This window comes from Lemur catta, chromosome 9 (genome assembly GCF_020740605.2).
Source record: "Lemur catta isolate mLemCat1 chromosome 9, mLemCat1.pri, whole genome shotgun sequence".
Lineage (NCBI taxonomy): Eukaryota > Metazoa > Chordata > Mammalia > Primates > Lemuridae > Lemur > Lemur catta.
In genome coordinates this window covers 29680282-29707533 of record NC_059136.1, presented here as the reverse complement: position 1 = coordinate 29707533, position 27252 = coordinate 29680282, and the positions used below count along the sequence as shown (strand labels likewise).

Sequence of the window (27252 nt, the reverse complement as noted above, 5' to 3'; positions counted from 1 at the left end):
TGTGGATGACTGCATAGTAAAGATAGTTAGCTTCTGGATGTGTCTATTGCTGATCTGCTGATCTCCCACACACTCTGCGGGTTAGACTGTACTTTCAAGTACATATTTCATTTCATCCCCCCGAATCTTTGATTTTCCAGAAAATATTTTTAAATTCCTAAAAGAAGAATTAAAAATAACAACTGTCACTTTTAGAGAATCCATGAAGTCTAGCACCCAGCTATCTGTCCTTTATGTACATTATTATCCCCCCCTCATAGTGACCCTACATGGTATGTTTTTCCGTGTAAGGGACTGAGAATTGAGATGTTTAACAACTTTCCCAAGAAAACAAAACTGAAAAGTACTTGAGCCTAGGTTTTTGCCTGAATCTAAAAATCATTATCCAGCTAAAAGAATTTTTTTTTAATTAGAAAATCATTGTTTGCAACAAAGCAACACGTAAGCCTCTTTATCCAAATATACAGAGTGAAGAAAGATGTTGGAAACTGTGAGTCCTCTTGGTGTATATTCAAACGCCACATCCAAGAAAAGCAATGAGATAGAAATTAATGTTGCCATATTTGTCGTTGTTTCTGCCAGCATTTTTAGCATTATGTGTCCAATAATGCCCTCTCAAGAACTGACCTCTGGAGGTCTGGAAATAATTTGGGATTTTCACTTTGGAAATGATGACCTCTTGTTTAACTTTAAAGATGTAGCCATTTAAAAACATCAATAAACGTATCTTTTAGAAAATAGTGCTTTGTAGTATCAGGATCAGCTATTTTGGACTTTTAAAAGCAATAATGATTTGGTCTAGATTAAGAAGTTTGTTAACCATGCCTTGTAAAATTTTTGACAAGTGTTCTTTTATGTAGCATGGCCCTTTGGTTTTTTGGCTACTTGCTATACAACTGCTAAAGGAACCTCTTAGCACAAGTTGAGCATTGTCAACAGAAGGAAGCCGATCTCTGTAAAGTAACTTAAAGAGGTTTATTCTGAACCAGATTTGAGGACCATGGCCCAGAGCCACATCCAAGAATCCTTAAGCAAGTGGACTTGCTGTAGTTGGGTTACAGTCTGGTTTTATACATTTCAGGGAAACAGGACTTACAGGTAAAGTCATAAATCAATACATGGAAGGCGTCCCTTGGTTTGGCCTGAAAAGGTGGGACATCTCAAAGCAGGAGCTTACAGGTTATAGGTGGGTTTAAAGACTCCTTGATTTGTAATTGGTTAAATAAATGAATGTTTTAAGTTAAGATAAGGAAGTCAGAGACAGGCCACTACTCATATACCTAGACTCAGTGATTTGTTATGTAAATTGAGGACCTGTAGGTTTGTCTTGCATAGCCTTAGGCCTGCCTGTTAATGAGTCACAAAGGAAATCTGCAAGGAGGGAGGGGGCACAATGAGGCATGTCTGACCTCCCTTGTCTTGGCCAGCAACTCAGTTTTAGGATATTGCCTTGGCCAAGAGGGGGTCCATTCAGTCAGCTGGAGGGGAGAGCTTCCGATTATTAGTTGATAGCATTATAAACTATCAAAAAACAAATACTAACACAGAACTGTGTAGACATTGATATAAAACAAAGATACCAACCCAAATCATACTGTAGACCTGTAAATACCATAATTCTCAGTCAAGGACCCTGTGGTAAGAAAAAACAATAGGAGGGAGAGTAATAGTAAAAAGTGAAGCTACAACTCTATTAAAGAAAAAAAATTATTCAGCAGCGCTTGTTAAAGCACAGTAAAAAAGACTTGATTCAGGGCCAGGAATAGGTGTAGGGACCATGGCGTTGGGACTTTGCAGTGGACGAGAGAAATTGGACTCAACTGCAAATATAACATGGGCAGGTGGTAGTTAACTGACAGGGAGCAGGGCAGGGTCAGGGGGTAGAAAACCACTGAAAAGAAACATCTAGGGGGGTAGTGGAGATCCTGGGTAAACTGACCAAACAGGATTCTTGCTGAAGACAGGCCATGGTGATCAGACATCCCCTGGATGTGGTGGAAGATGAGGAACTTGATCAGATATCACAGGTGTCAGGTTCTTGCTAAACTGACTTATCAAGGTTCCTTGTTAAAACTGTATTTCACAAGATATGGAGGGGCCTAGGAGAAGGTTTAGGAGCCTGACTAAAGTTTGGCCAAAGAATCTTTATCAATCCTGGCATAGAAAAGAGAAAGAACAACACAAGACCAAAGTGTTAACATGTATAAGTATTGCCATTAATAATAATTATTATGTATTGACCACCTACTATAGTGTACCAATCACATTGAGAATGATGTGTGTTCTTAAAATTCAGATCTGCTTAAGCTTAAAAGGTAGATGCCATCATCCTCATTTTATTCTTTAGAAAACTGAGACTCAAAGGTTAAATTAAGTAGCCTGAGTTACACACTTAGTGGCACTAGGAATTTCAAAGTCCATTTTCTTTCCATTATACTAGTGTTTTTCCAAGAGTAGTATACATATCATTGATGTCCCAACAAAGGGATTTCAGATGGTACATGGGCAGACTTTTTGAAATTTTTTGATGGTTAGATTGTAAAATTACTGGAAAAGTGTGATCAGCATATCAACCACATTATTTTGTGATTGCTATAATTCAGTTATGATAAATTTATTTAAATTAAAAGAAAGTCTGTTAATATAGAGAGTAACATTAAGTCACTAGGAGGATTGGCGTAGACATGGATGGCAGAAGTCCTGAAAGTGATACATGAATGGCAGAGGTTTGGCAACACTGCACTCAGCATTTGTGTCGCCAGTTAATAGACCAGCTATGATGTAGCACTGCTTAAATTGAAAGTTGGACCAAAGGAATATGAGAACCACAGTTGGGCTTCTCGCTGAGTTACAGTGTCCTTCTACTAAACTGCATACCTCAATTGTATTGAAAATAACCTAAGAAGTTTTGAGCTTCTTCAGGAATTTCCTTAGAATTAAACTAATAAAAAAGAACGGAAAAATTTTTTCAGGCTCCTCAATTTAACAAACTTAGAAGGAATCAAATATGCATTGAGTACTTACCAAGTGTTAGTTGCTATGTTAGGTGCTCCCCTGCCTATCATTTCTTTTAATTCCCAAGAATTTGTGTAAGATTGTCAGTCTTTAATTTTACAAATAAGGAAACTGATGCTCAGAGAAGTTGAGCTTGACCAAAGTCACATAGCTAATTAGTAACAGTTAGTCCTCATACCCAGTTCTCTTCAAGATCAAACTTATGTTCTTTGCTTAATTTGAAGGCAACTAGTAAATAAAATATGTTCCTATAAATGTAGAGAAGACCAGAACTCCTATACTCACCATGTGGAATCTTCATGCATGATCTGCACAAGTGTACAGAAACACAGTAGCAGGGCATAGGCATGCTAGTGGTAATAAATCAATTGCCACTGTCAGTTCACTCTTTAATGTTCTTGAGAATACATGAGATTTATCACTGAGGAATTGTAGAATAATGGTAGTAAATGAAAACAAAGTCCACCAGGGAGATGTACTACATCATTTGGATTTAGCACTGCCATCTGGTTAATAGCATTGAGAAGACTACAGCAGTACTTATGATCAGCCATTCATAGCAGTGACAGATGCTGCGGAGAGTGAACATACCAGGGAAGGAGGTTCGTTACTAAAATGTAGATTATGTGACAGGTTTTCTAAAAAGTGGATTTGTTGGTTATCAAACCCCCAATTTTAAATTTTCACTGTACAACTTTAAGTTCCATAAGATAAAGACCGACTGAGTAAATCTCCCCATGTTTTCTTTCCCCGAGTTTCATATTAATACATTTTTAAAATGCATTTTTATTGACTTTTAAAAGAATTGTCCTTACAGATCTTACATATATAGTCTCTTTTTGGTCAAAGAAAACAATATAACATCTGTATAATTTTTGTCTCTTAATATTGGGTGGCATGATTTAGTAAGAAAAGATAGTGACTATAAATCTGCACAAACCTGGATTTGAGTCCCAGATCCATTATTTCCTTAACTGTGTGATTTTGACCAGGTTACTTGAGTCTTTTCTCATCCATAAAATGATGACAGTAACATTTGACTTGTAATATTATTAAATGAGATAGCAGATGTAGTGCACATAGCAGTTGTTCAATGAATTTACTGTAGTAGCATGTAATGGATCCCACACACTGTTCTAAGCAGTTTACATGCATGTAAAGGCAGGTACTATTATTTTGCCATTTTTTTATAGATGAAGAAATTGAGGCTCAGAGATTATGAAACTTCCCTAAGTTCATGGAGAATAGCTACTGGAGCTGGCAAGCAAAGCTAGGCAGTCTGAACACGCTGCTATACTACCCCTCTACATATCTTTGTTATTATGAGTTTAATTATTGCATCTAGAAACTGTTACAGTCTTTTCTGAGGAATTCTCCAGATAATAAAATTCCAGCAAATAAGCAATCTGAATAAAATTATGCATGCAATTTTGATGCCCCATTTTTGAAATAAAAAGTTTTTAAAGGCTCCTTTAGTTTAGATTTAGTCCTAAAATGTGTTAGAAGCATAAACTTAACAACAACAACAATAACAAAAAGCATAGACTTGAGGTCAAAGCTTGAAGTTACTTGTCTAAGGTTCATTTATAATAGAGAATGTCAGTGCTTGAATTTCTCAGAACTTATTTAAACCTCATTTATTGGACTCATTACTCATTGGACTTTAATAATGGAAATAATTTAGACATATGTATTATATTTTTCCCTTGTATTTGTCATAAGGGGATATGTTCCTTTTGGAATGTAATTTACAAATTTGCACTGAGAGTCTTAAAAATGTTTGTAACCTGTGGCCCAGTATTGCACAATGAGTACCTGAACTTACCAGTACAACAGTGAGTGTTTGACAGTTTGAAAATATTTGAAGGCTCTTTAAGAAGAATAAGTGCTTTCTGGCAGAGTTCAAGGAAAGAGAGGGGTAGATGATGAATCAAGTTTCTCACTTCATCTACTGGGTGGATTGTGATGTAATTAATTAAAATCAGTAATAAGATTTAGGGAAATGTTAATAAGTTTGGGACATGTTGAATTTCAGGTGTCCACAGAATTTTAACAATTACATTAAATTACATTGAGATAGAAATATTTTGCATACTAATAAGTCTTTACATACATGGTAAATTTTTTTTCAGTAATTATAAAATGTATTATTATGGTTAGATTTTTACCCCAGTTTTTTAGGTAACTAAATTGTACTTTTATTTTTGGTATTCTCTTTTGTTAGTGTCCTAAAATATATGTACCCAGTATTTTTACATGGTTAATCATCCTACTAGAAATTAGGGTAGGTTGATCAATCCCACAAGTATATTAAACAAGATAGAGTGAAAATATTATACAGTTAGGGGTCAGACCTGACCTTTCCACTTAGCAGCCATATATGTGATCTTTCACTAACCCTCAATTTCCCCATCTGCAATAATAGTACCTAATTCATGGGATATATGTAAGGAGTAAGTGAGAGAATATACTTAAACGTATAGGATGGAGGCTGGCACATAACATTCAAAATTTTTTCACTGTACTTTATTTTATTTACCTTTCATTGCTAGGCATTTCACTGGTGCTCATTAAGTACTAGTGACAATGGTAGGATGATCGTAGGCATGGTCATCGCCTCCAGATCACCTCATGGTCGATCATTTTCTGTATGAAATATCACCAGCCTAACTTAAAGCACACTACAAGTTTAAATGGAATAATTGTTTTTACTTTTTTGTTGGTTGCTTCTTACTCTGATACTTTAGTTTTCTTTGAAGGACCAAAATATAGACATATACATGGGAAAGTAGAGAATTAATCATCAAAACTTCCATGCATTCCCTAAATCTACCATTTATAAGGATTGCTGTACTACATACCACATGAAAATGAGTTTATATTGTTTATAAGTTTAGAAAATATAAATTTACATAATCCAGTTGCAATCTGTTTTAATTGATTAATACTATAAAAAGTATTATAGTATTGTATACATAGTACTCTTAGACATTGCTAAATGTTAGAGACATTGAAAGTAAAAAATATGTATAGGTGTATAGACTGATAAGACATTTTATTTTATTTATTTTTTTTTGATAAGACATTTTAGATATAGAAAGAACTATGCATATCATCTTGGCCAAAGTAATATAAATAAAATAGTGTTACAGTTAAGACTTGGTTAATGAAAGTGTGACCATGGGCAAATTATTTAACCTGTGTTCCAGGTTTCTCATATGTAAAATGGGGATAATAATAATAGTAGCTACCTCATAGGGTTGTTGTGAAGTTAAATGCAATTTATATATGGAGAGCACTTTGATGCCTCACACATTGTAAATGCTATCATTGAAGCTCTGTAATCCTTTAACACTCTTGAAGCCAAATGTCTTAGATTCTGAATTTGAAATTTTAGAAAAACAGTATGGACATACCATATGTTAATACAGCTCTAGGAGAGTCTTATTTGTGCTTCTGCAGGGTAATGATTGCCCCTTGGATTATTTGAATTTCATGCTCAAGGAAACTTTGATTACAGAGGGGTGAAAAAAAGCATGTATAGCAATTGGAAAAATAAGGGGATTTTTCAAGGGGAAGTTTATGGCATTCAACCCTGGCAGTTTGTAATCCCACCAAGTATAACAGTATTACTAGTGTTAGCAAGTCGTTTTTACCGTAGGATTTATTAAAGGACTAATACAAGACCATTCCTTCTGCTAGAAGCCATCACTTTAGCAAGGCCTTTCCATGTTCTAATAAGTACTAAGCCTCCTGTGTTTCCAAAATACCCTGTGCTTGACTCTGTCTCCTTTTTGCAAAGAGCCCCTCAATGGCAGGGACTCTTTTGTACTCATCTTCATATCCCCCAACACCTATATAGTACTGATCGGAAAAGTAATCTGTGTGTTTTTCAGTTGAATTGATAACATGTAAGTCTGCTTCTGTTTTGTTGGAAACACATTAAGAAATCTGGTACCGTTGAAAGTCTAATATGAAAATGGATGTCACTCAACTCTGGCTGCATAGAAGAGTTGCCTATGCAGCCTTTAAAAAAAAGAAAGGAAAAAGGAAAACAATGCTCAAACAAATCACCTGTTTGTTTATTACTTTTTAATCTGGGTCTTGTTGTAGCCCAAGTATCTATAAATTTTTTAACTCTACAGGTAATTTTGGTAAGCAGCCAAGGTTGAGAACTACTTATTGTAGACTATTAAGTACTATATAAATGAGATAACATATATAAAGCACTTTTCACAGTGCCTACCAGATAGTTGCTGATATTTGTTTCCCCAAAAAATAAATTATTGGCATTTCTGTTATGTCTTCCATTCATTCCTTCAGCAAACAACTACTGAGTACCTATTACTATGCTCCAGATTATTCAAAAATATCTTATTCCTAAGGGAAATTTGAAGTTTTCTGTTCAGAAGAATTTAAAATTATGAATTGAAATGGAAAAAAAATATTAAGGAGTATAGAGTACCTATGGGACACACTCCCATCGGAGGGCTTTTGCACAGAGTTAAGCAAACTCTGAAAATCATCCTGTCAATGAAGCCAACCATGCCTAACACATTTAAAACCGTCTCTTTTAGAATTTAAGCTCTACAAGGGCAGGGATCTTTATCCTTTTTTGTTTGCGGATACTTAAGCACCTAGCATAGAGAGTTTTTGTTGAGTAGGTATCTGCTAAACTGTCATGAGTAACAGATGACCATTTTACCAAGCAAAGCAGAAGGAGGGGAAGGGCACAGACAGCATGTGCGATGGTCCTGTGAAGGACTGACTTGGTGTGCGCTGGTAGTCAGGAGTGCTTCAGTGAGGCTACAGCCTGGAATGCCTAGGAAAGAGGGTGCACATGGAGTCTAGAGAAGGTGGGTAGAGGCCATTTTGTGATGGACCTGAACACCAGGTTCAGGAGTTCCACACCTTGTTTTGGTCCTTATAAGTCAAGGTGCTCTACATACCCATCACCACCAAGGGGGTCCAGGCTAGTGCCCTCTGGCTTCTGGAGCACCGCAGCCTGCCTGCCCCTACCACTTGTTCCCCTGTACTCCTGAGCTCCTTCCCATCTTTTCTCTGTACTGCAGCCAGAGTGATGTTTTCCCATGTGATTGTATGCTCTCATAATACCAAGCAGTTTTCCTTCACAACTGCAATTTTATATTGAAACAATTCTTTAATCAATGTCTGTTTTCTTTTTTAAATCTGTTCAGTCATATCTCCCAGTGCCTAGCACAGTACTGAAACATACAAAGTGCTCAATAAATATTTATTGAATAAATGTTAAAAGGTAGAATTTTGCTTTACATCAGTAATTTTAAAACAAAGTAGGTATTCTTAGCACAGTTTCTTAACATTGATTTCAAATGCAATGCTATGGGTAGCATAGTTTAAATTATTTTAATTCTGTGTATTTGAAGAAGTGAGTCTGTATAATTTGATATGCAAATTGATGCAAGTTAGTGTGCTGCCAGATTCCCCACAAACAATGAAAACCATTTGCTAGCCTAACATTGTGTCTAAGGAAAATGCTGACAATCCCATAAAAAAATCATAAGGCTTTCTTCCAGACTTAATTATTTCAGATATGTAAATATTTCAGATCACAATCAATGTTTTCTTAAAGAGTAATAGATATGACTTTGAAATACAAATATCACATGTATTTATCAGAAATTTCCATGAAAAGATACCTCAATACAGCAGATGGAAGGACTAGTTGGCTGCAAAAACAAATGCAGGATTAACAAATGATCCAAAGAAATACTATAAACTGGCTCGTAAAATGTTGATAGACCATTTCTAATGTTATCGGAAGAGCCAAAGAATCCAATACCAAAAGATTATATGCCTTGGCACCCAATGTAGTTGGACTTGGGAATCAGAAATATAAATAAATAGGCTTAATGAACCCAGACCTGATCTTGTTTTTCCCCCACAGATAGAACTTATCAGTACATAATTTCATTCTCACTCACCTTCCCAGCCTCCTGCTTGCTTGGGAACTAATCCCGACCCCTTTCCCACTGCCACAGTCTGTGGTGACAATTCTCCTTGGGACGTTTTCCCATTACTTCAACCTGTTCTATCAAATTCTAATAGATAGTTTCAATACTTCATACAAAGAATTCTCATTAAAATTACTCGTGATGTCTAGTGACGGTATATGTAATCAATAGTATATTTTAAATCATCCTTTGACAGGAAAACAAGTTATAAACAATGGATCTGTTTCCTTTTGTGGTCATAAGAAACCTTAGTTCTAATGTTAGTATTTCTGAGAAATTAGTTCACTGTTGAAATTAACTAACAGCTACTGTAGAAATACTGAAGCTTGAGTCAAAAGACATGTCTGAATTTGAATCTCAGCTCTGTCATTTGTTGTGTGACCCTGAACAAGCCACACAGTAAATCTTACGAAACCTTATGTTTAATTAATAAAGTGATTATTCACCTTCCTAAAAGTTAAAATTTATGAAATTGAGGAACTGTGCAAATGTAAGGAAACTATTAGTTATTATTGGTATTTTTGTTAGGCTTCTATCACTAGAGATAAGTTCCTCACTCTTAGACAAGAATGAATGTTTGCTGAATAGATTGATTGTATGACATCAAAATAAGCACTCTGGGGAAAATATAACTCATTTAGAAAGGACTTCTTTAATATTATTAACAACAGCTATCCTTGAATAAAAGCTTAATATATGTATATGTGACACATCATTTCATTTAAGCCTTATGACAATGTTGTGAAAGATGTATTTTTAAAAGTATTTTACAGATGAGAAAATTGAATTAATTTTGCCCAAGCTTACATGGAGTAAATGCAGAAGCCTAGATTCTGATATATGTTTGTTTGGTTCTAAAGTCTGGTTCTTAACTATTAATTCTATGCCATCTTCTAAAAATTATTGAAATAAGATGAAAATATGAGCATATAAGGAAAGTTACTATGTCATTGCACAGACATCACAGCATCAGCATCAATAGGTGTTCTGTGAAACATATACACTGAGACTTCTTTTGCATGGGTGACCCAGGTATGTTGGAGAAAGAAAAAAGGCAGTGTGAAATGAGGAGATTGTTGTAAACAAAACATTGTTTTCCTTGTAGTCTACTTTTTCTTGGAATCTAATAAAAATTCATAGTCTTTTTTCAATTATGTAGAACCATCTGCAACCTTTTAAGCAACTTTTCAGTGTTAAGGAATAACAGGACAGAGCTTTTTTCTGTTAAAATATTCATAAGAAAGTTCTGAATTAATGATAAATTCAGTCAAATTAGAGGCTTATTTTTCTCACATGCAAGAATGTAGGTAACTTCAGGCTAATGTGGCAACTCCTCTACTTAGTAAGGATCCAGGCTTCCTCTGCCTTTCTCTTTCATACTCCTTCACCCCAGCATCTCTCCCAAGGCTCATCTCAGTCACAGTGGCTGTTATAGTTCCAGCCACCAAGTTGGGGTTCAGGCATGGAGAAGGAAGAGTAGAAAGCCGTGTCTCCCCCCAGGTGAGTCAGTCTTCTGGTAGGAAATTTACTGAAAATTGCACGCCATGAATTTTGCTTCTATCTCATTGGCTACCTAATCTTCAAAAGTGGCTATGAAATGGAGTTTTTTAGATTAACAAATTATCACTAGTACTTCACCTCCAGTCTTGTAAGATAGGGTCTGTTGATAAGAGAAGGTGAAAATCCGTGTTAAGTAAACAACAAATGCCTGTTGGTTCTTCCCTCTTAACATATAAATTAGTTCTTTTAGATTTTTTTCCTCTTCCTGAAATATAATGTATGTACAGCAGAGCATAAATTCACACCTATCTGAAATAAATAGTTCAGTGAATGTGTGCATATGTATACACCCACATAACTAAGAGAATGTTTCCAGCACCCCAGAAGTTTCTCTGGCTCTTTCTTTTAAACTTTGATTATGAGATATCTTATTTCAAGTCATCTCCTTTTGTCTCCCTGAATTACATGGCTTTTTAAAAATGTCCCCAAACATATGTCTTATTATTCTGAGAATGTAGTGACTGATAGTTAAATTAGATGGTAGTGAAAAGCAGGTGGTCTGTGGAAAGAATCTACACTTGGCAGTCAGCGTAACTAGACTCCCATCCTGAGCCATGTGACTTTAGTTAGACAAATCCCTTTATGGTTCTGATTAGCTGCTTTCTTATTACTAAGCCAGATTGAATGTTGTTCTACTTAGACTGCTTTTTTTCTTCATCTTTGTCTAGCTTTTCTCTTAGTTGTCAATTTAGGTTTTTCTTCTTCCAGGAAGCCTTCACATGTCCCCTAAAACTGTTTCAGGTGACCTAGCTCTGTGTTCTACAGAACTCGGGCCTTCTCAGTATCACAGTACTCCATTTGCCTGTTTACCCTTGTCTGGCTTGCATACTAGACTGCGTTTTATCGCAAAGACTGGGTCTTATTCACTGCTGCATTCCCAAGGCCCAGCATATAGTAGGTACTCTATAAATATCTCCTGAACAGATACTGAATGAAAAAGGTGGTATCTGAGCACAATATATGGCTCATAATAGGCATTTGATAAGTGGTCTCTATTCTTAGTGCTATATTAAATCTTTGTTTGCAGTCTCCTGGGACTGTGAACTCACTGTCTTTATATATTCGACCCCTAGCATCAAATGGTAGTATTTGCAGTAGGTACTTCTCTAAATCAGACTTACCAACAACTTCCAAGGCACGTACTTCCTGATTGCTTTCTCTGAGTAAAATGTCTTCCTGAGTCTTCTGGACACAGGTATTCTCAAGCGCTATGGAGAGCAGAATAAGAGAAAAAGGATTCTGAGTGTCTCATGAGAGATTAAGGTTAAACATAAAACAAGAACTTTCTGGCAGGCCTGATCGAGTGTACTGCTGTGACAGGTTACTCAGGTTTCATCTCTGGAAGTCTTTGAAAGGGGAGAGGTAATCATTTCTCTCAGATGATTAAGACAGTTTAGCCTGAAGGCCAGTGGATGAGCTGCGTGACCTCTCAAGGTCCATTTCTTCCCTTTGATTCAGCAAAGTACCAGTAAGTTTCTGCACTTTGTAGTGGAGGTGAAATTTAGAAGTATTTCACAGTAGAGAGAAGTAAGATCTGTTGTAAAAGGCAAACTTGTGGCTCTGATTCTCTGGCAAATCTGTATTAGTATTTAAAATCTTTTTATTTGACAAAGTAATTGTTACAGCTGAAATGAGGTTTTGCAGACTTAATTAGAACAATAGGGTTAGGATTAATAGTCACCATCTATTTTGTACTGACTGCATGGCAGGCCAGTGGAAAGTGGTGTATGTAAACTCATTTCATTATTGCTCATTCATTATTCTGCTGGCTATGGGATGTCATCGTGCTGCAGTAATCACATATTGAACAGTAACTGTAAGCCACATTACTTCACTTATTCTTGCCTTCTTTCCGTGTGTTTATTGAGCACCTTTTATGTCTGAGACCCTTTAGGAGCTGGAAGTGAAAAGATTTAGCTGCCTGTTCAAGATTATCCTGCTTCTAAATGGAAGAACAAGATTCAAAACTAAGTGAACCTTTAATTCATACTGTGGGCTCTCAGTCATTATGCTACACTACACTGGATTTCTATAATAATTGACCTCGTTCATAAAATGCCTTTGCGTGCAATCTTAGTTGATCCTCCAACAACTAGGTGAAGCAAGTAGAGTGCAAGACGGAGAGGTATCAGTTTGAGGTACGAGGAAATAGTGGACTTACTGATTTGGGCCATTTGGAATACTGTCACACTGTTTGAACCAATGTTCTATGTCTTGAGCTTGTGCCTAGCAAATGCTGCGATCCCAGTAAATTGAGTAACTCCTCTCAGGCTTCTCACTGTTTCATGGCAGCAGACTCTACCTGGATGATAACTTTGTGAAAGATTACAGAAAAGAGTAATCATCTTGAACTCCCCCAGAATGAGTCCTAGGGGAAAGGTAACAGTAACGAAAAAGTCTAGTAGTTGCATTTGTGTAGAAATGGGTAGAAACACCTTCAGAGGTGATACATTTTGCCCCTGGACCGAGACAGTTGGGAGATGGTGTATATGAGATTGTGGGAGCTAAGAGACGAGATACCAGCCAGCATTTACAGTGGCATGAGTATGTGTGAGGGGAAGTAAGGAATGTCTGGGTCAGCAAGGTTAGAACACCTCCTAAAAGAGGATGTTGGATGATTGCCTGCAGAGTCCCCGCCGCGCTTGATGGAGGAGCATTGACTGTGCTTTCCTAAGGAGGGAACCTGAGGTCTGGGGTTCCTGTGGTGTTCAGGTTTCAGGAAACTGACTCCCTGGGGGAGTGTCTGGGTAGTCTAAATGTTGTTAATTTTGGCAACATATAACTTTAGTCTCAGAAAAATTAAGAGCATGCTTTGCATTTAAGCAGACCTTTTTTCTAATTCTGGCTTCACTACTTACCAGCTTGTGACTTACATACAGTTTCTTACTTTACCAAATCCTATTTTTTTTTCTAGTTTGTAAAATGAAAATAATATCTGTCTACCTCAAAGAGTTATAAAGTTTTTATGTATATGTATGTATGTTTGTGTGTACATATACAGCCATTCATCACTGAATGACAGGAATACATTCTAAGAAATGTGTCCTTAGGCAATTTCATCGTTGTGCCAACGTCATAGAGTATACTAACACAAACCTAGATGGTACAGCCTACTACACACCTAGGCTATATGGTACAGCCTGTTGCTCCTAGGAGACTATTAGATATTTAAATATCACCAATTTCATTATTTTTTAAATTATTAATTTATTAGTAAAAGAGGAATGGATCTGTTTGCTCATATATTATTTTAAAATCCTATTTTGTCCCTGAAAAAAAATAGGGGATAAATTTTCAGTTATAGTTTTTTTGTTTTGTTTTGTTTTTAAGATTTTATTCTTGTGAGCAGTTTTAGATTCACAGCAAAATGGAGAGGAAGGCACAGAGATTTTCCATACTCTCTGCCCTGGCACATGCACAGCTCCCCTGTTAGCAGCATCCCCCACCAGAGTGGCACATTTGTTACAGTTGATAAACCCACACTGACACATCATAATCACCCAAAGTCCTTAGTTTACATTAGGGTTCACTCTTGGTGTTGTATGTTCTGTGCATTTGTACAAATGTGTAATGACATGTATCCACCATTATGGGATCATAGAGAGCATTTTCATTGCCCCAAAAATCCTCTGTGCTCTGCCTGTTCATCCCTCCCTTCCCAATAACGCTGTCAATATGGTTCAGTTATATTTTTTAAAATATTTTTACGGTGTATGTAAACCCATTTCTTGATATCAACCCATTTCTTAAAATAGAGTTCTGTTGGAGACTAGAATTTTTGTTAACTCTTAATTAAATGGGGAGCAGGAATAATTCCTCAAGATGTTTTAAGCCCCACTTTCTACTTATTCTTTTTCCCAAATCTTATTTACTAGCTTAAGAAACATGGTAAAATTATTTATTAAATTTGCCTTTGTTTTCCCTCCCCTGTCAGCCTCGTGAGGGATGTTCTCCTGAGCAATGAAATGTCTTAACAGTCAGGTGAACAATATCAACTCTGAAAGGTCTGTAATTTAGAAAGTCAGACCTTCAATTTTTGTGAGCTGATAGGATTGCTGAACCTTTCTCTTCGAGAGAGGGATTCTCTGATTAAACTATAAATGTGATCTGGCCTTTTAAACTGACAATTATTTAAATATTCTAAATATTGGCAAGTGTATGTGATTTTTAATTCCTAAAGAAAGTTATTTATTTTAAACCTATGTTTGTTTCTGCTTTCTTATATTCTTGGCACTAGTAAATAATACATACCAGTTGAAGAACTGAAGCTATTCCCATGTTAAAACTATTCTCATTGATTTGGGGGAATCTAGATATTTTGCATTGCTTATATGAAATCATAGTTTCTCTTGACTGTTTTGCCTATCTGCCCCAGAAGATGGTAGTTTTTGAATCATGGTATTATGTGAGCTCTGAGACTAAGCAATTGTGACAGCAGGCTTTTTCCTTCTGGCTAGCTAGTTAGTAAGTACTTCCTCTCTATTCAATGCATGGACAAGGAAACAGTTTCTCAGATAAAAGAATCATTCTTTAGGCAAGCATATAATACTCCCTCTGCCATCCTCCTAAAAGGTCCTGCAGCCATGCATCCTATGTCAGTGGTCCTGAAAGAGTTTGGTCTCTCAGCCCCTTTATACTCATATTTGTGAGGACCACAATGTACTTTAATGTATATGGTTTATATCTATTAATATTTATAATATTAGAAATTAAAATAAACATTTAAAAATATTTGTTGATTATTAAGTATAGCAACCCATTGCTTAACATAAATATATTTTTATGAAAAATCACTATTTTGTAAAACAAAAAAAAAATAGGAATTGTGGCATTGTGGATTCTCATATCTGCTTCTGCATTCAGTATGATGTGGATATGTCATTTTGGTTGAAGTGGTTCGAACAACATATAGGTAGTTGGGAAGGGAAAAGTTACCTTTTCAGATAATTGTTGATATTCTTCTTTGATTCTATACCAGAACTTGGCAGGTAGTAATAAAGATTAGTTGTTATGTGGACTCTGAAACCCTATCAGTAAACTTTTCATATTCTGTTACATTAAAATACCTTGGTCTGTCTCACGCCTGATGAATTTTGTGACATTATGCATATATCATTTAAAAAATATTGGTTCACTGAGTTATACATATTTTCACGATGCTGTGACACATTTCATTATGCAATGTCAAAAAAATTACCACTGATTTCAACAGGAAAGTTTTAACTATTGGCTTGCTATCAGTTTACAGTGGCAAATACTAGTTTTCAAAATGCAGTTTTTACATGAAAGTTCAAATTTTGTCACTGGTAACATACTGCTGTTTGTTGTACTGAAAGTGACAGACTCACTTCACTCATTTTTGCGAAAATGTCTGTCAGACACTCAAGTCTAAATAAGCATAGTTTGTTGCCATACATTCTCTCAGGTAAAAGTGATGTTCTTCAAAAGAAGCAGCTCTTAGGCCAACGACATAAAAAATTTCCCAGGTGCTTTTCCTTGAGTTCACCATTTTGCCCCAGAATTGCTTTAAGAGTATTTTTCCTATCATCATACAGAATAATAGAAAGGTATGTCCTTAGTAGTTGAGATTTAATAAAATTAGTAAGTGTTACTACTTCATCAAGGACATTCTTAAGTGAAAAATGCCTTTAAAAAAAAATACTAGTACGGTTAGGTGCCACTGCCTTGATTCTTGGTAAAGCACTAACAGTTTTACCCACCTCATTTGGTGCAAATGTCAACACAGTGAGGAAGACAGATAACATCTTAATATTATTGTGAAAGCATTTGACTCGGTGGACCTCGAAGGGTCCTTGGGCCACCCTTTGAAAACCCCTGCTCTAAGGCCATTATGAAGATGTAAGACGTATTAATGCTGTGGGGAGAGGTGGATCAGTGATGAGTCCAGCCACAAGAGAATAAAGCAAGCTGTTTGAAACGGCGTAAACCTTGTGCAGCCTTGCCATCGAATGCCCTGTCCTCACAGCATAAGCTCCTCGAGGGCGGATGTTTCCTCGTCGCCTGCTGTCACACGGACGCACTCTGAATGCCAGTGTGTGTGCCTACAAAGAGGCTGAGCCTTTCCCTCACACGGCAAAACCGGCCCATCTAACTTCAGAGTTCTCAGTGAAGAGGGACAGAAGATTAACATTCACGTATTTAGTTGGAACACATTTAGCAAAACACAGAAGACGAGAATGAAGTGAAGTCACTGCCGTCTGTTGTCCCAGGTTAGCGAACAGTCGCAGTGGTGGTGGAATAGCTCCCTGGAGGCTGTCCAGTGAGCTAGGTCAGGAAGGGGCCCAAATGTAGCCGAGGTGCAGCCAGGTGACTGCACTTAGGCTGCAACTCTTCTTCCATGCAACTTGTCTGGCCCTATCCTAGAAATTATTCAGTATTCCCTGGGGAAATATTATTGAATGTTATGAAAGAACTATTAGATAAGTAAGGCTCTCATTGAAAGCAGATTAGAATTTTTTTTGTTATTTACCCTGAAGGACTTTCAAATCTTCAGTTACCTATGATAATGAGAAGACAAGGGTAGTCTCAAAACTTTATTTTAAATATTACTTTTCATTTATTCTGCTTAATCTATAAAAATTCTTAATGGATAAGAATTAAAGGCTTCTAAGTAGAATGGAAATACTAGACTGGGGCAGTCAGCCTAGAGCAGTGACCTGGGTTATGCATGTCAAGTCCTGCAGTTTTTCCTGTCACATAATAGACAGTTAGTGTTTGCTAAAATACCAATTTTTATTATAATGATTACAGATAAGATTTTCCTTAAAGGAACAGGCCAAAATAAGCAAGAAAAAATTTTTGTATTAAATTCAAATAGTATATATCTTAGTAATTTGACTTCTGAAGTAATTCACTACTCCTCTCTGTCCCCCCCAAAATTGTCACAGATAGAGCAACAAAACATTATTATTATAGACTAGTCACTGGGACACAGACAGAATTTTCAGTCCCAGTGTTCATATTAGTCTTCCATTTATCTTTTCGTTTTTGGAATGCTACCATATGCTAGGGGTAAGACTATAGAGAACAACTATGAATTAGACATAGTTCCTGTCTTCTGCCTCACTTTTCTTGTCTGTAAAATTAAATAATATGTCTACTTCAAACAGGGGTTCTGAGAATTAAAGGACTACCTAAATGCACTGTAAATTAAAAAGGACTTTTAAAAATGGAGGATTGAATCAAGAGGCTGGGCTAAAAGCCTGAGCCTGTGTCACCCACCCCTCCTTCTTAAAATCCCACAAAGTGACAGAAAAACTCCTGAAAGATTTCTGAGAAAGAGGAAGCAGATGAAACCAGATCTGTGAAAAAACAAAATCACACAAAACCCGTTCAAGAGAAGAGTGCTGTAATGGTAGAGTGGTTTAAGGAAGAATTTAACCCCCAAATCAATGACTGTAAGCAAAGAGTACTGAGGGGCTCAGAGCATTCTCATTATTGGTTGAAGAGCTGCCTTTGGAACAGCAAGGCTGGTCTGGTCCTGCCTCGGACTCAGTGGTGCTTAGCAATGCAGGGTAATATTGTCTATTCCCAGATTAAAGCTATAACAATGCAAGGTCAAACCTCAGGTGGTAGCTCCCTCTAGGGGGATCCAGAGGCCCCCAAATGCAGAACATAAGCTACTTGCATATCCTACGCAATAGTATGTTCTATCCCTTTTCCATAACCAGAAGATAGCTATTCTGTATAAGGAGTAGCTTCCATGGACAAGCAAACTGAGAATCTCAAAAGTTAACACATATCTAAAATTTACAAAGCATTTAAGAAACATCAGACTCAACAAACTGAAAAACTAACACCTTGAGTAAACAGAGCTCACGAAATAGAAGATGATTATGAGATAAATAATTAAATCTTCAGGTAGATGAAAAGACATGACATCCATAAAGGCCAAACCTTAAGGAGCTAGGAATTAAAAAGTTAATAGCTGGATAAACTATTAGCTGCTGAATAGCGCCAAAGGAGGAAGAGCCAGAAAGTATGATAGGAAAACTGAGCGATGTGGGAGTTAGGGCCCAAAACTTCAGAAGTAACCTAACTGGGGTTACCAGAAAGGGAAAACAAAGCAAATTAAGATGAGGAGAGAGAATTTTTAAAAAGAGGAAAAAAGCGTAAGCTGAAGAAAGATGTGGATTATTGTCTGCATACCAACTGCCAAAAGAGGTGTGAGCGTAACAGGTTGTATACCAGGAATAAAGAGAGAAGAGATAAGGGAAAAAACAACAGTGCTGTGAATAAACAAACTTTTATAGCTTTTTTATCAAAAGGATAAACTCCAAACTTCTTAGCATTACAGATAAGGAAGAGGCGGCCTGGAGAGTAGGTGCCGGTGGGGAATCAGCTGCGGCATCAGACAGCCCTGACTTATAGCCTTGGTCCTTACTTGATCCTTAATTGATCACTCTTGGATAATTCAGTTAACCTCTGACAGCCTCATTTTTCTCGTATATAAAGGAGACAGAATAATAGCTACTTCACAGAATTGTCATGAGGTTAAGTGAGATTTTACATACATAAAATTATATATTATATATAATTATATTTTAGTTATTAAAATACGATAATTATATATAGCAGATACATATAATTATGTATTAGCCAGAAGTACCCTGTGTATAGTCAGTACTTTGTATCCATGGGTTCTGCATCCATGGATTCAACCAACTGTGGATTGAAAATAGTTGGGGAAAAAAATTTTGTCTTTACTGAACATGTGTAGACTTTTTTGCTCGTCCATATTACACAAACAGTACAACAACTAATTACGTAGCATTTACATTGTATTAGGTATTACAAGTAATCCAAAAATGATATAAAGTATACAGGAGGATATGCATAGGTTATATGCAAATGCTGCACCATTTTATATGGGGGACCTGAGCATTCTCAGATTTTGGAATTCAAGGGAGGTCCTGGAACCATCCCCTATGGATACTGAGAGGTGACTGTACTAGGTGAATTAGTAATTCCCCTTCTTTAGGAGTTCACGAAATACTGTATACAGTGTGACCCCCACTCACATCTACTTTCACTTTCATCCTCTTTCCATCACTCAGCCACTGGTGTGTCAGCTTCATGGAGTAGCCTCCTCCTTCATGGCTTCCTCTCGCCTCCCACCAAAATTAGACTCTGATCCCAAGGTATTTTGGACACAGTTCTATGCTCATACGTACACCCTGTTCTACTAAAATATGTTTGCCCTCCCTAGCTTCTTGAGAGCAGAGCTCACACCTTATTTGTTTCTGTATCTCTGTGTTGCAGCACAGTGTCTTCCACATGGTAACTGCCCCAAAATTTTTGCTGAATACATAACCACACTTGGACTTGGTGCTTTGTTTTACTTTATTTCTTAACATCCATTCAACATTAAAAAAATATATTGAGTGCCTTTGAGTCCTTCCGTCTTATGCCTTTAGGGTTGATGGGGTTGGGGTATAGCTTCTTGTTCACTTTTGTGCTTAAATAATACTTTGTCTTTTCTTGTCTGGACACATAGTTTTTCAACAATTTTGTTGTAATCCATTCAGTCAGGGTATTTCACAAATACGTACAAGTGTCATTAGAGATGAATCAAGTGTCCACTGAGCAAAAAGGTTTCAAAGAAGATGTTGAGAATATATAGGGGATTTTGCCAGGGCTGGGCCATGAGTTCCAGAGGGCATAATTAAAGAGTTGCAGAGTGGATTAGGATAGGCGGGATATGCAGAACTTTAGGCATGCTGGGGATAAAGAGTAACCCAGTGTGCCAAGCTTCCGCAGCTGACGTAAATACAAGCAAAGGGCCTAATGAGATTAGTTCCAGTGAATTTAAAGTGGAAATCGGTGGAAAGATGTAAAAAGGTCAAATGGAGTAGAGCAAAGATAAATGTCAGAAGGTCCGTCTTAATCCTGCTCGTAGAGACAGGGTGATCTGGGGAACGGTGGCCATCATCCCACTTGGAGTGCTCGCTCAGAGTGTGTGGTCCTCCCACTGACCACTGAAGGAGGAGGGTGGATGGCCTGGGTGGACATGAACTTGGTCCCAGGGCTCCAGTTCGCTTGTTAACTCCTATCAGGAGAGGGACAGAGCGGGGCTGTTTCTTTACTTAAGTTAATGAAATCGAAAACCTCTGGAAAAGCCAGGAATTATACAGAGCACCTTTGACCCCTGACAGTGGGGTGGGGCATGGAGGGAGGGTGGCCCAGCTGGGGAGATGTGGTCTCAGCACCAGTGAGAGAAGCCCACTGTTGGTCTTTCTGGGGGGCGGGGGGGGCGGTTCCCCAGGATCCCTTTTGATGGCATTGAGGAATATTCAGCCTAATGTGTTTTCCTGCCTATTATTAATGTTATAAATTGTATCCATAAATTAAGAGATTTCTAGTGTTTTTTTCCCCTTTGCCGTATGTTGGGTTTTTAGTTTATCCTTGGGAAATAGGACACATCTTTGGTTAATAGACATTGGAGGTGCACGAAATGAAATGCTGCAAAAGCAATTCAGATGGAACTGACAGGTATGAGAACGGGGCTCAGCTGCTCCCAGCTCCTCGGCTTGATGACAGTCTTGCAATAAATAATCAGAAACTTGGCGAAATCATAGCAAATGTCATTTTAAAGTTTTCACTTGTCAAAACTAAGATTGTCTTATCACCAAACCATTGCGGGACCAAATTATGCTACCTTTTATCTTCCCGTTCATTGGAAAACATTCTTTACCCCCATTTTTTTTTTTTTCCTGAACTGTGTTACAGCACTTCACAGACAAATTTCCAGTCTGTACTGATGTTCATTACTGCTCGCTTCATTTAATAAAGGAGGCTTAGTTTGGTCAGAAAGCAATTGTTGAACTCTTCTGTTTATTAGTCTCAGTACCTGTCATTTACAGTTCCAAGTTAAACAATTGGGAACTGTCTCAGTGTTCTTTTCAGTTTTATGAAGAGGTTACTCTCATTTTATCTGTGCAACAGAGATAAAATTCTCAAGAACATCAAGGTTTTATTTGTCTAAGGAGCCATTATGATGTAACTTCTGACCTTTGGAAAGAAGACTGAGGTTCATTTAATTTAGTACTGAGTTTCCAAGAAGCATTAGCCAATTAGTTTTCACCAAAATGAGAAGTTATTTTGACTACTTTGGGGCCAGCTGCTGTGCAGGAGCCATCGAGAATGTTAGCACTGCAAGCCATCGAGAATGTTAGCAATGTTAGCACTTCCCTCCAAATTCTCAGGGATTGCCAGCCCTCAATTTGAAGAAGACTGTTTTTAAAACTCCATAGCTACGTATGCCTCTGTGGAAAAATTGCACATTGCCACTTGGTATAAAAGGTCAGCTATAGTAGTGACTATTCTGTTCTTGGGCAACATTTAAAAGAGCCAGTGGAGCTTAACGCAACACATTCCAAAGAGCTCGTGTCAACACAGAGAGCTCACCTTAGAACCAGGATATTACACTGTATTTAATTAACTCATAAGGATATGATTAAACCATGACAACAAGGTGAAGTCTATCTTCTGCACGTAGAAGAAACATTTTATACTAAGGAATGTTCTGGTCCAGGCATTTATTGATAATTATTAACTCTATTTGATAGAACTACTTGTAGACACCCACATTTTTCAACCTATTTGCTGCCATTGCCTCTGCCCATTCCTTCTCCTCAGCCCTTCCTCACCTTCACTGTCCTGGTCTTGCAGAACATGGCAGCACTACACAGGCACCGCAGTCTCCATGTGCTCATTCACTCTACACGTTAACGAAAGGGTCTGTTCCAGGCCAGGAGGAGAAGCAGAGAAGGCGTGCTGTCATGGGAAACCGACCCAACCCTGGGGGATGGGGGGGCTCTCCGTGGAAGTCACATTTAGGCTAAAGACTGGAGTGGGACATAGTATAGAGGAGAGGAGAGAAGAGCCTTTCTGGAGGAAGGAGTGGCCAATGTGAACACCCATCCCCACATGCTTGAGACAAAAAGGAACATAGCTCCGTTGCTTACGTTTTTCTCAAAGGAATTGCTGTGCTATGCTGTAGTCATTGGATTTGATGATTAGTGTATTAATGCCATTTACCTGAGAAAAGAAACCCAAGAGAAGAACCAAGTGCACAGATAACCAACAAGTGTAGCCTTTGTGGTTAAATAAATTCAGCTATGCTGTTCTGTGAGATTTTAGGCTGGCTTCTTAGCCTTTCTGATCTATAATATCCTCATTTATAAAATGGATATGGCAGTTTCACTTGCCTCAGGCTGGGGATTTTGTGATACGGGATCTCAGCAGCTGGCATACGGTAGGCACTCAGAACATGCTTTGTATTCTTCATGTTGTGACTTCCTAAGTTGTTAAAAAGCTGAGCTCGAACAGTTTTCATTTTGATTAGAAACTTTTTAATTATGTGAAGTTGCAATAATGGGGATATTTATTACCATGACAGTCTAAGCCAAATTCAGGATGATTGTTTCCCTACAAAACTATGTGGGAAAGAGGTGGGTGAGTGGAAACTCTTCCTCACATACTCAAAATGCTTATGGTTTAGTAATCTAGATTTTCTACAAATCTGCTCCTATAAAAAATTATGCCTAGTTCAGCTACAGCATGCATGTGTACCTGTCTCGCATTGGCTGCAGACGGCAGTGATGACAGGCTCCCTCCTCTTGCCATCTCAAGGATGTTGTGCATTGGAACATGCGTTGGCCCGTCCCTTGGAAAGATCCTCGGCCTATGTAACCCAGACTCGTGACTAGATTGCAGAGACTTGTTTGCCCGCTCTCCTGTCACACACATGGTCAGTGCTGCTGAGTCACCTTTGCCAGAAGATTCCTGATGGTAATGCAGCAGCACTGATGAAAGAAAACATTTAATCTGGGTACTTGTTTTCAATGTATTATAAAGTGAAGTGCCCACAATTCATACAGTGCCAAGTTCTCTGGTGGATGAGGGTTAAAGAACAAATAAAGTCTTTGCTTTCTGTAGCTTCCCATCTATTGAAAAGAAGTGGTATTCACCTCCACCCCCACTCTACCCCTAGTGCCTTGCACAAGCCCGCCCTTACTTAGTTCTTGGCGTACAGTGCTAGAATAATTCACAGGAACATCCTTCACTGCACACTCCGGTCTTTCCAAGTCAGATGCTGTCTCTGTATTCCCTCATGCACTCAGGCACTTACTATGTGTTGATTGGCCACCGATTGTGGTTAAATATGTTAAAACATACTTATTATTTGTTAAAATTGGGGAATTAGGTAAGGGGCCTTTGATAATCCTAAAGTCTAAGGCTTCTGTCTTTGGACTCTGTGATGTTAGTAGGAATTTTTTTCAGTTTTTAGCCCTGCCCTTTATTAATTATTTTTAAGTTTTAGAATACTTCACTGAATTTCATTTATACTTACAGCCAAATCATTTTGTACCAACTGTGTTTTGTTTTGTTCAATACAGTGGTGCTGATTACTATGATTATGGACACGGACTCAGTGAGGAGACTTATGATTCCTATGGTGAGTGACTGGCCAGAATATATATAGAAAGGGGGGAAATGGCCGTAGAAAGACTTTAAAGATCTTAATTGGAAAAGAAATTTATAAAGACATTTTGACTGTGAAACAGCACTTTCCTTTCAGTTCATTTGTGCATATCTAGCTATTTTGAGAGGCTCCTTTAGTATTTAAATTTAATATTTAAAGAGGACTAAAGACTTGCAGAGAATTGCATGAATTCAGATTCTGAATTTAGATTTTCTGTTTGGGTTGATTGCCATATGCTGATTTTCTCATTGATAGAATAGTTTGCCCAACTGCGAACACTTGGTAACATGGGTCTTTTTGAAGTGTCTTTGCTTCTTGACATTAAAAGGAAATGAAGCAATTGACACTACAGCTCTAAAGTGATTCTCCCACCTCCATCTTTATATTTTAATTCACTTCCAATCCCAAATTCTCTGAAAAAATTACTTTGGGAGTTATTTCATAAAGGTTATGAAAACACAGAGCCAGAGAGTAGATAGAAAGATCTGTCAGGCTTACAGGGAGAAACTAAACCCCTCTTAATTCAGTAGGAGCTGTCGGAGATGCTGGGGACTCACTGTCCAAAGTCTCAGTTATGCAAAATGATGACAGGTTTAATTAAAAGAATTGGTGGCAGCCACATAATGATAGTAAGAAGCGCCTTTGCCGCAGGGCAAAGAGATCAGAGAACGAGAAGCTTCAGTCAGTTGCAAAGCTCTGATGAATGCCTGGTACCCAGTGCAAGTGAATCAGGATTGTGGTTAATGGATGTTAGGACATTTCTCTGAACATAACTGAAAAACCATTTTCTGGTGTTAAACCTTTTGAAGTGCATTTTGTTGTATCACCTGCCTAAAGCTGTGATGACCATGACTGTACCTTGGAATTTTTTTTTGTTATTTGTAGCAAACACTTAAAGAGAAATATGTTGGTTTGCTGAATGCTGTCTACTTAAATTGATGCAAGTTAGCTTGAGGGAATGACGCTGATTGCATGTTTGTATCAAAAGAAGAGGTCATTTTTAGCATTTTTCCTTCACAGCTTTTTAAATTGGTCTCTGTGGGCACATGGCTTTTAAATTGTTGTATGTTGCAGCAGAGACATTAACTGTTTGATGTCAAAGACCTGTAGATATTAAAAATTATCTTCAGATCGAACAGATGTTTAATTTCAGGAGATAAAGATGATAGCTTATCCTTTATTATTAATATTGTCCAGTATAGATTTAGTATTATGATGAGTGAAATTTGACATTATATCATTAAGTTTTATTTCACATTCATGAAGTGTGACTGAGGTGTGAATTTCCACCCAGTGCGCCTTTCCTTTAGTCTGTGAAAGGGTCTGTGAAGTATGAGGCAGCGTTTCTCTTTCTCAATCTGCCTATTCCCATTTTGCTCTCCTGTTTTTTCTCCCTTGTCTTCAGAGATTTTTATCCTTGTTTTTTTTTTCCTTGTTTTTGCTGTTAGATGAAATCTAAGTGATTCTTTTCTCATTTACCTTTCCCACTCATAAATGCCATTATGTTTATAAAAGATAATTCTATTTGCTACTTGAGCTTCTGAGTTTTTGTTAAATGAGTAGCCACAAGAAAAGTTCTTGCAAAGTGCAAAGTTGGTTCCCATTTAGGATACAGAAACAATTTTTCTTCCCATGCTGACAAGTTTTGCTAGGGAGATGATCATTATCTGTTGTGTTTATAATTTCTTTAAATTCCTTGTTTTTGTTTTTGTTTTTTCTGGTACACCAGATATATATGTATCTTCAATATGACATCTGCCGTTGGTTCAGAGCTGACTTAGATTCTGAAAAATGAAGCCAGTGGGATTCATGACAGTGATCTAATTATGATTCATCTTATTGATTTTAGGACAAGAGGAGTGGACTAACTCCAGACACAAGGCACCTTCAGCGAGATCAGCAAAGGGCGTCTACAGAGACCAGCCATATGGCAGATACTGATTGTACTGTCTGATGTTGTGAAATAGCCAATCTCCACCAGTCCTGTATACTGTTCAAAGTAATTTTTTTCTATGAACAATCCCTTTTTAAATAAATCAAAATGCTTAAAATCTGAATGGATGGAACTTAAAACTACTTTGGTGAAACATCAACCTGGGCAGAAAAAAAAAAAAAAGACATGTAAAATTTTGTTATTTCTAGTCTGTATATGAAAAAATAGGTCATCCAAAGGGAAAAAAAATAACTTTGATTAACTAGTGTTAAACAAAAAAATAGGTTTACTAAATATGTTAATCTATTCTTTTAACATAAGCCTCACCTTTCATTTTAAAGGTTTCCATAGAATTTAGTTATTTTATCTTTCAACCATATGCTAGTTATTTTTTTCTCTTGCCAACATGCGTAAAAAGGGAAGCCAATTACAAGTGCAAATAATGTGGTATTCTTTTGTAACTCAAGTCTTGAAATGTTCTGTAGTGTTAAGCAAAGTCTCCTCTTGCTTGATACTAAATAAACTTTTGAAAGAAATTTCGTGTGTGTGAGCTAACAATTTCATGTTTTTCTTATTTAAAAAGGCCTTCATAAATAGTTGTAAACAGGGAAAGAATTCATTTAACAATGCTTGTCATAAAAGGGTCACACTAAACATTGTACAGCTTATTTTAAAAATGGTATAAAATTAAATGTACCATTCTATACTCACCGTAGATTTAAATGCTGTTTAAAGAGTCCAAATGGTATCAAGCTGCTTGAGTGGCACGTTAAAACTACGCAAAACCAAATCTTGTTTAAAAACTGGTTTTAAAATAACTACTGGATTTTCTGAAAAAGATGTGATCAGTTTTCATCTTGTTGAGCGTTTTTTCACTAGTGCAACTTTGGATTTTTTATGAGAATTTTGGTACCTTAATGAACACCTCGCTCCATGCTGGAAGCAATAAGCACAAAGCTTTTAAAGACATTCTGACTTGACTAATTGAGGTCGCACTCGCCAAGGCTGAGGATGTGTAACCCTTAAACGGTCTTCATTTTCAAAGGTAAATAAATCAAATAAGATTTTAATCTCACTTAATTTATCTTAATATAACTAATAAAACCAGGGAGATTACAACTTAGCAAGTTTCATTATCCATTTTAGAAAGGTTTTAAGATCACCTAAATTCTCATTTTAAAAAGTTTAATTTGTTTTAGTAATCTAAAAAGCTTTAGTTTAGTCAGTTTAATTGGGGCCAATTA

The 27252-nt window shown here is 37.1% G+C and overlaps 1 protein-coding gene across 1 annotated transcript in view; it reads left to right on the top strand.

Moving 5' to 3' along the window:
- KHDRBS3 (KH RNA binding domain containing, signal transduction associated 3) overlaps positions 1–26544 on the top strand; it is a 164443-nt gene extending 137899 nt beyond the window's left edge. Inside the window, exons 8-9 of the mRNA XM_045561489.1 lie at positions 23990–24048; positions 25925–26544. Of these exons, the coding sequence (XP_045417445.1) occupies positions 23990–24048; positions 25925–26016 (151 nt within the window). The 3' untranslated portion in view covers positions 26017–26544. The remainder of the gene's footprint in view (positions 1–23989; positions 24049–25924) is intronic.
- The last annotated feature ends 708 nt before the right edge of the window (positions 26545–27252 follow it).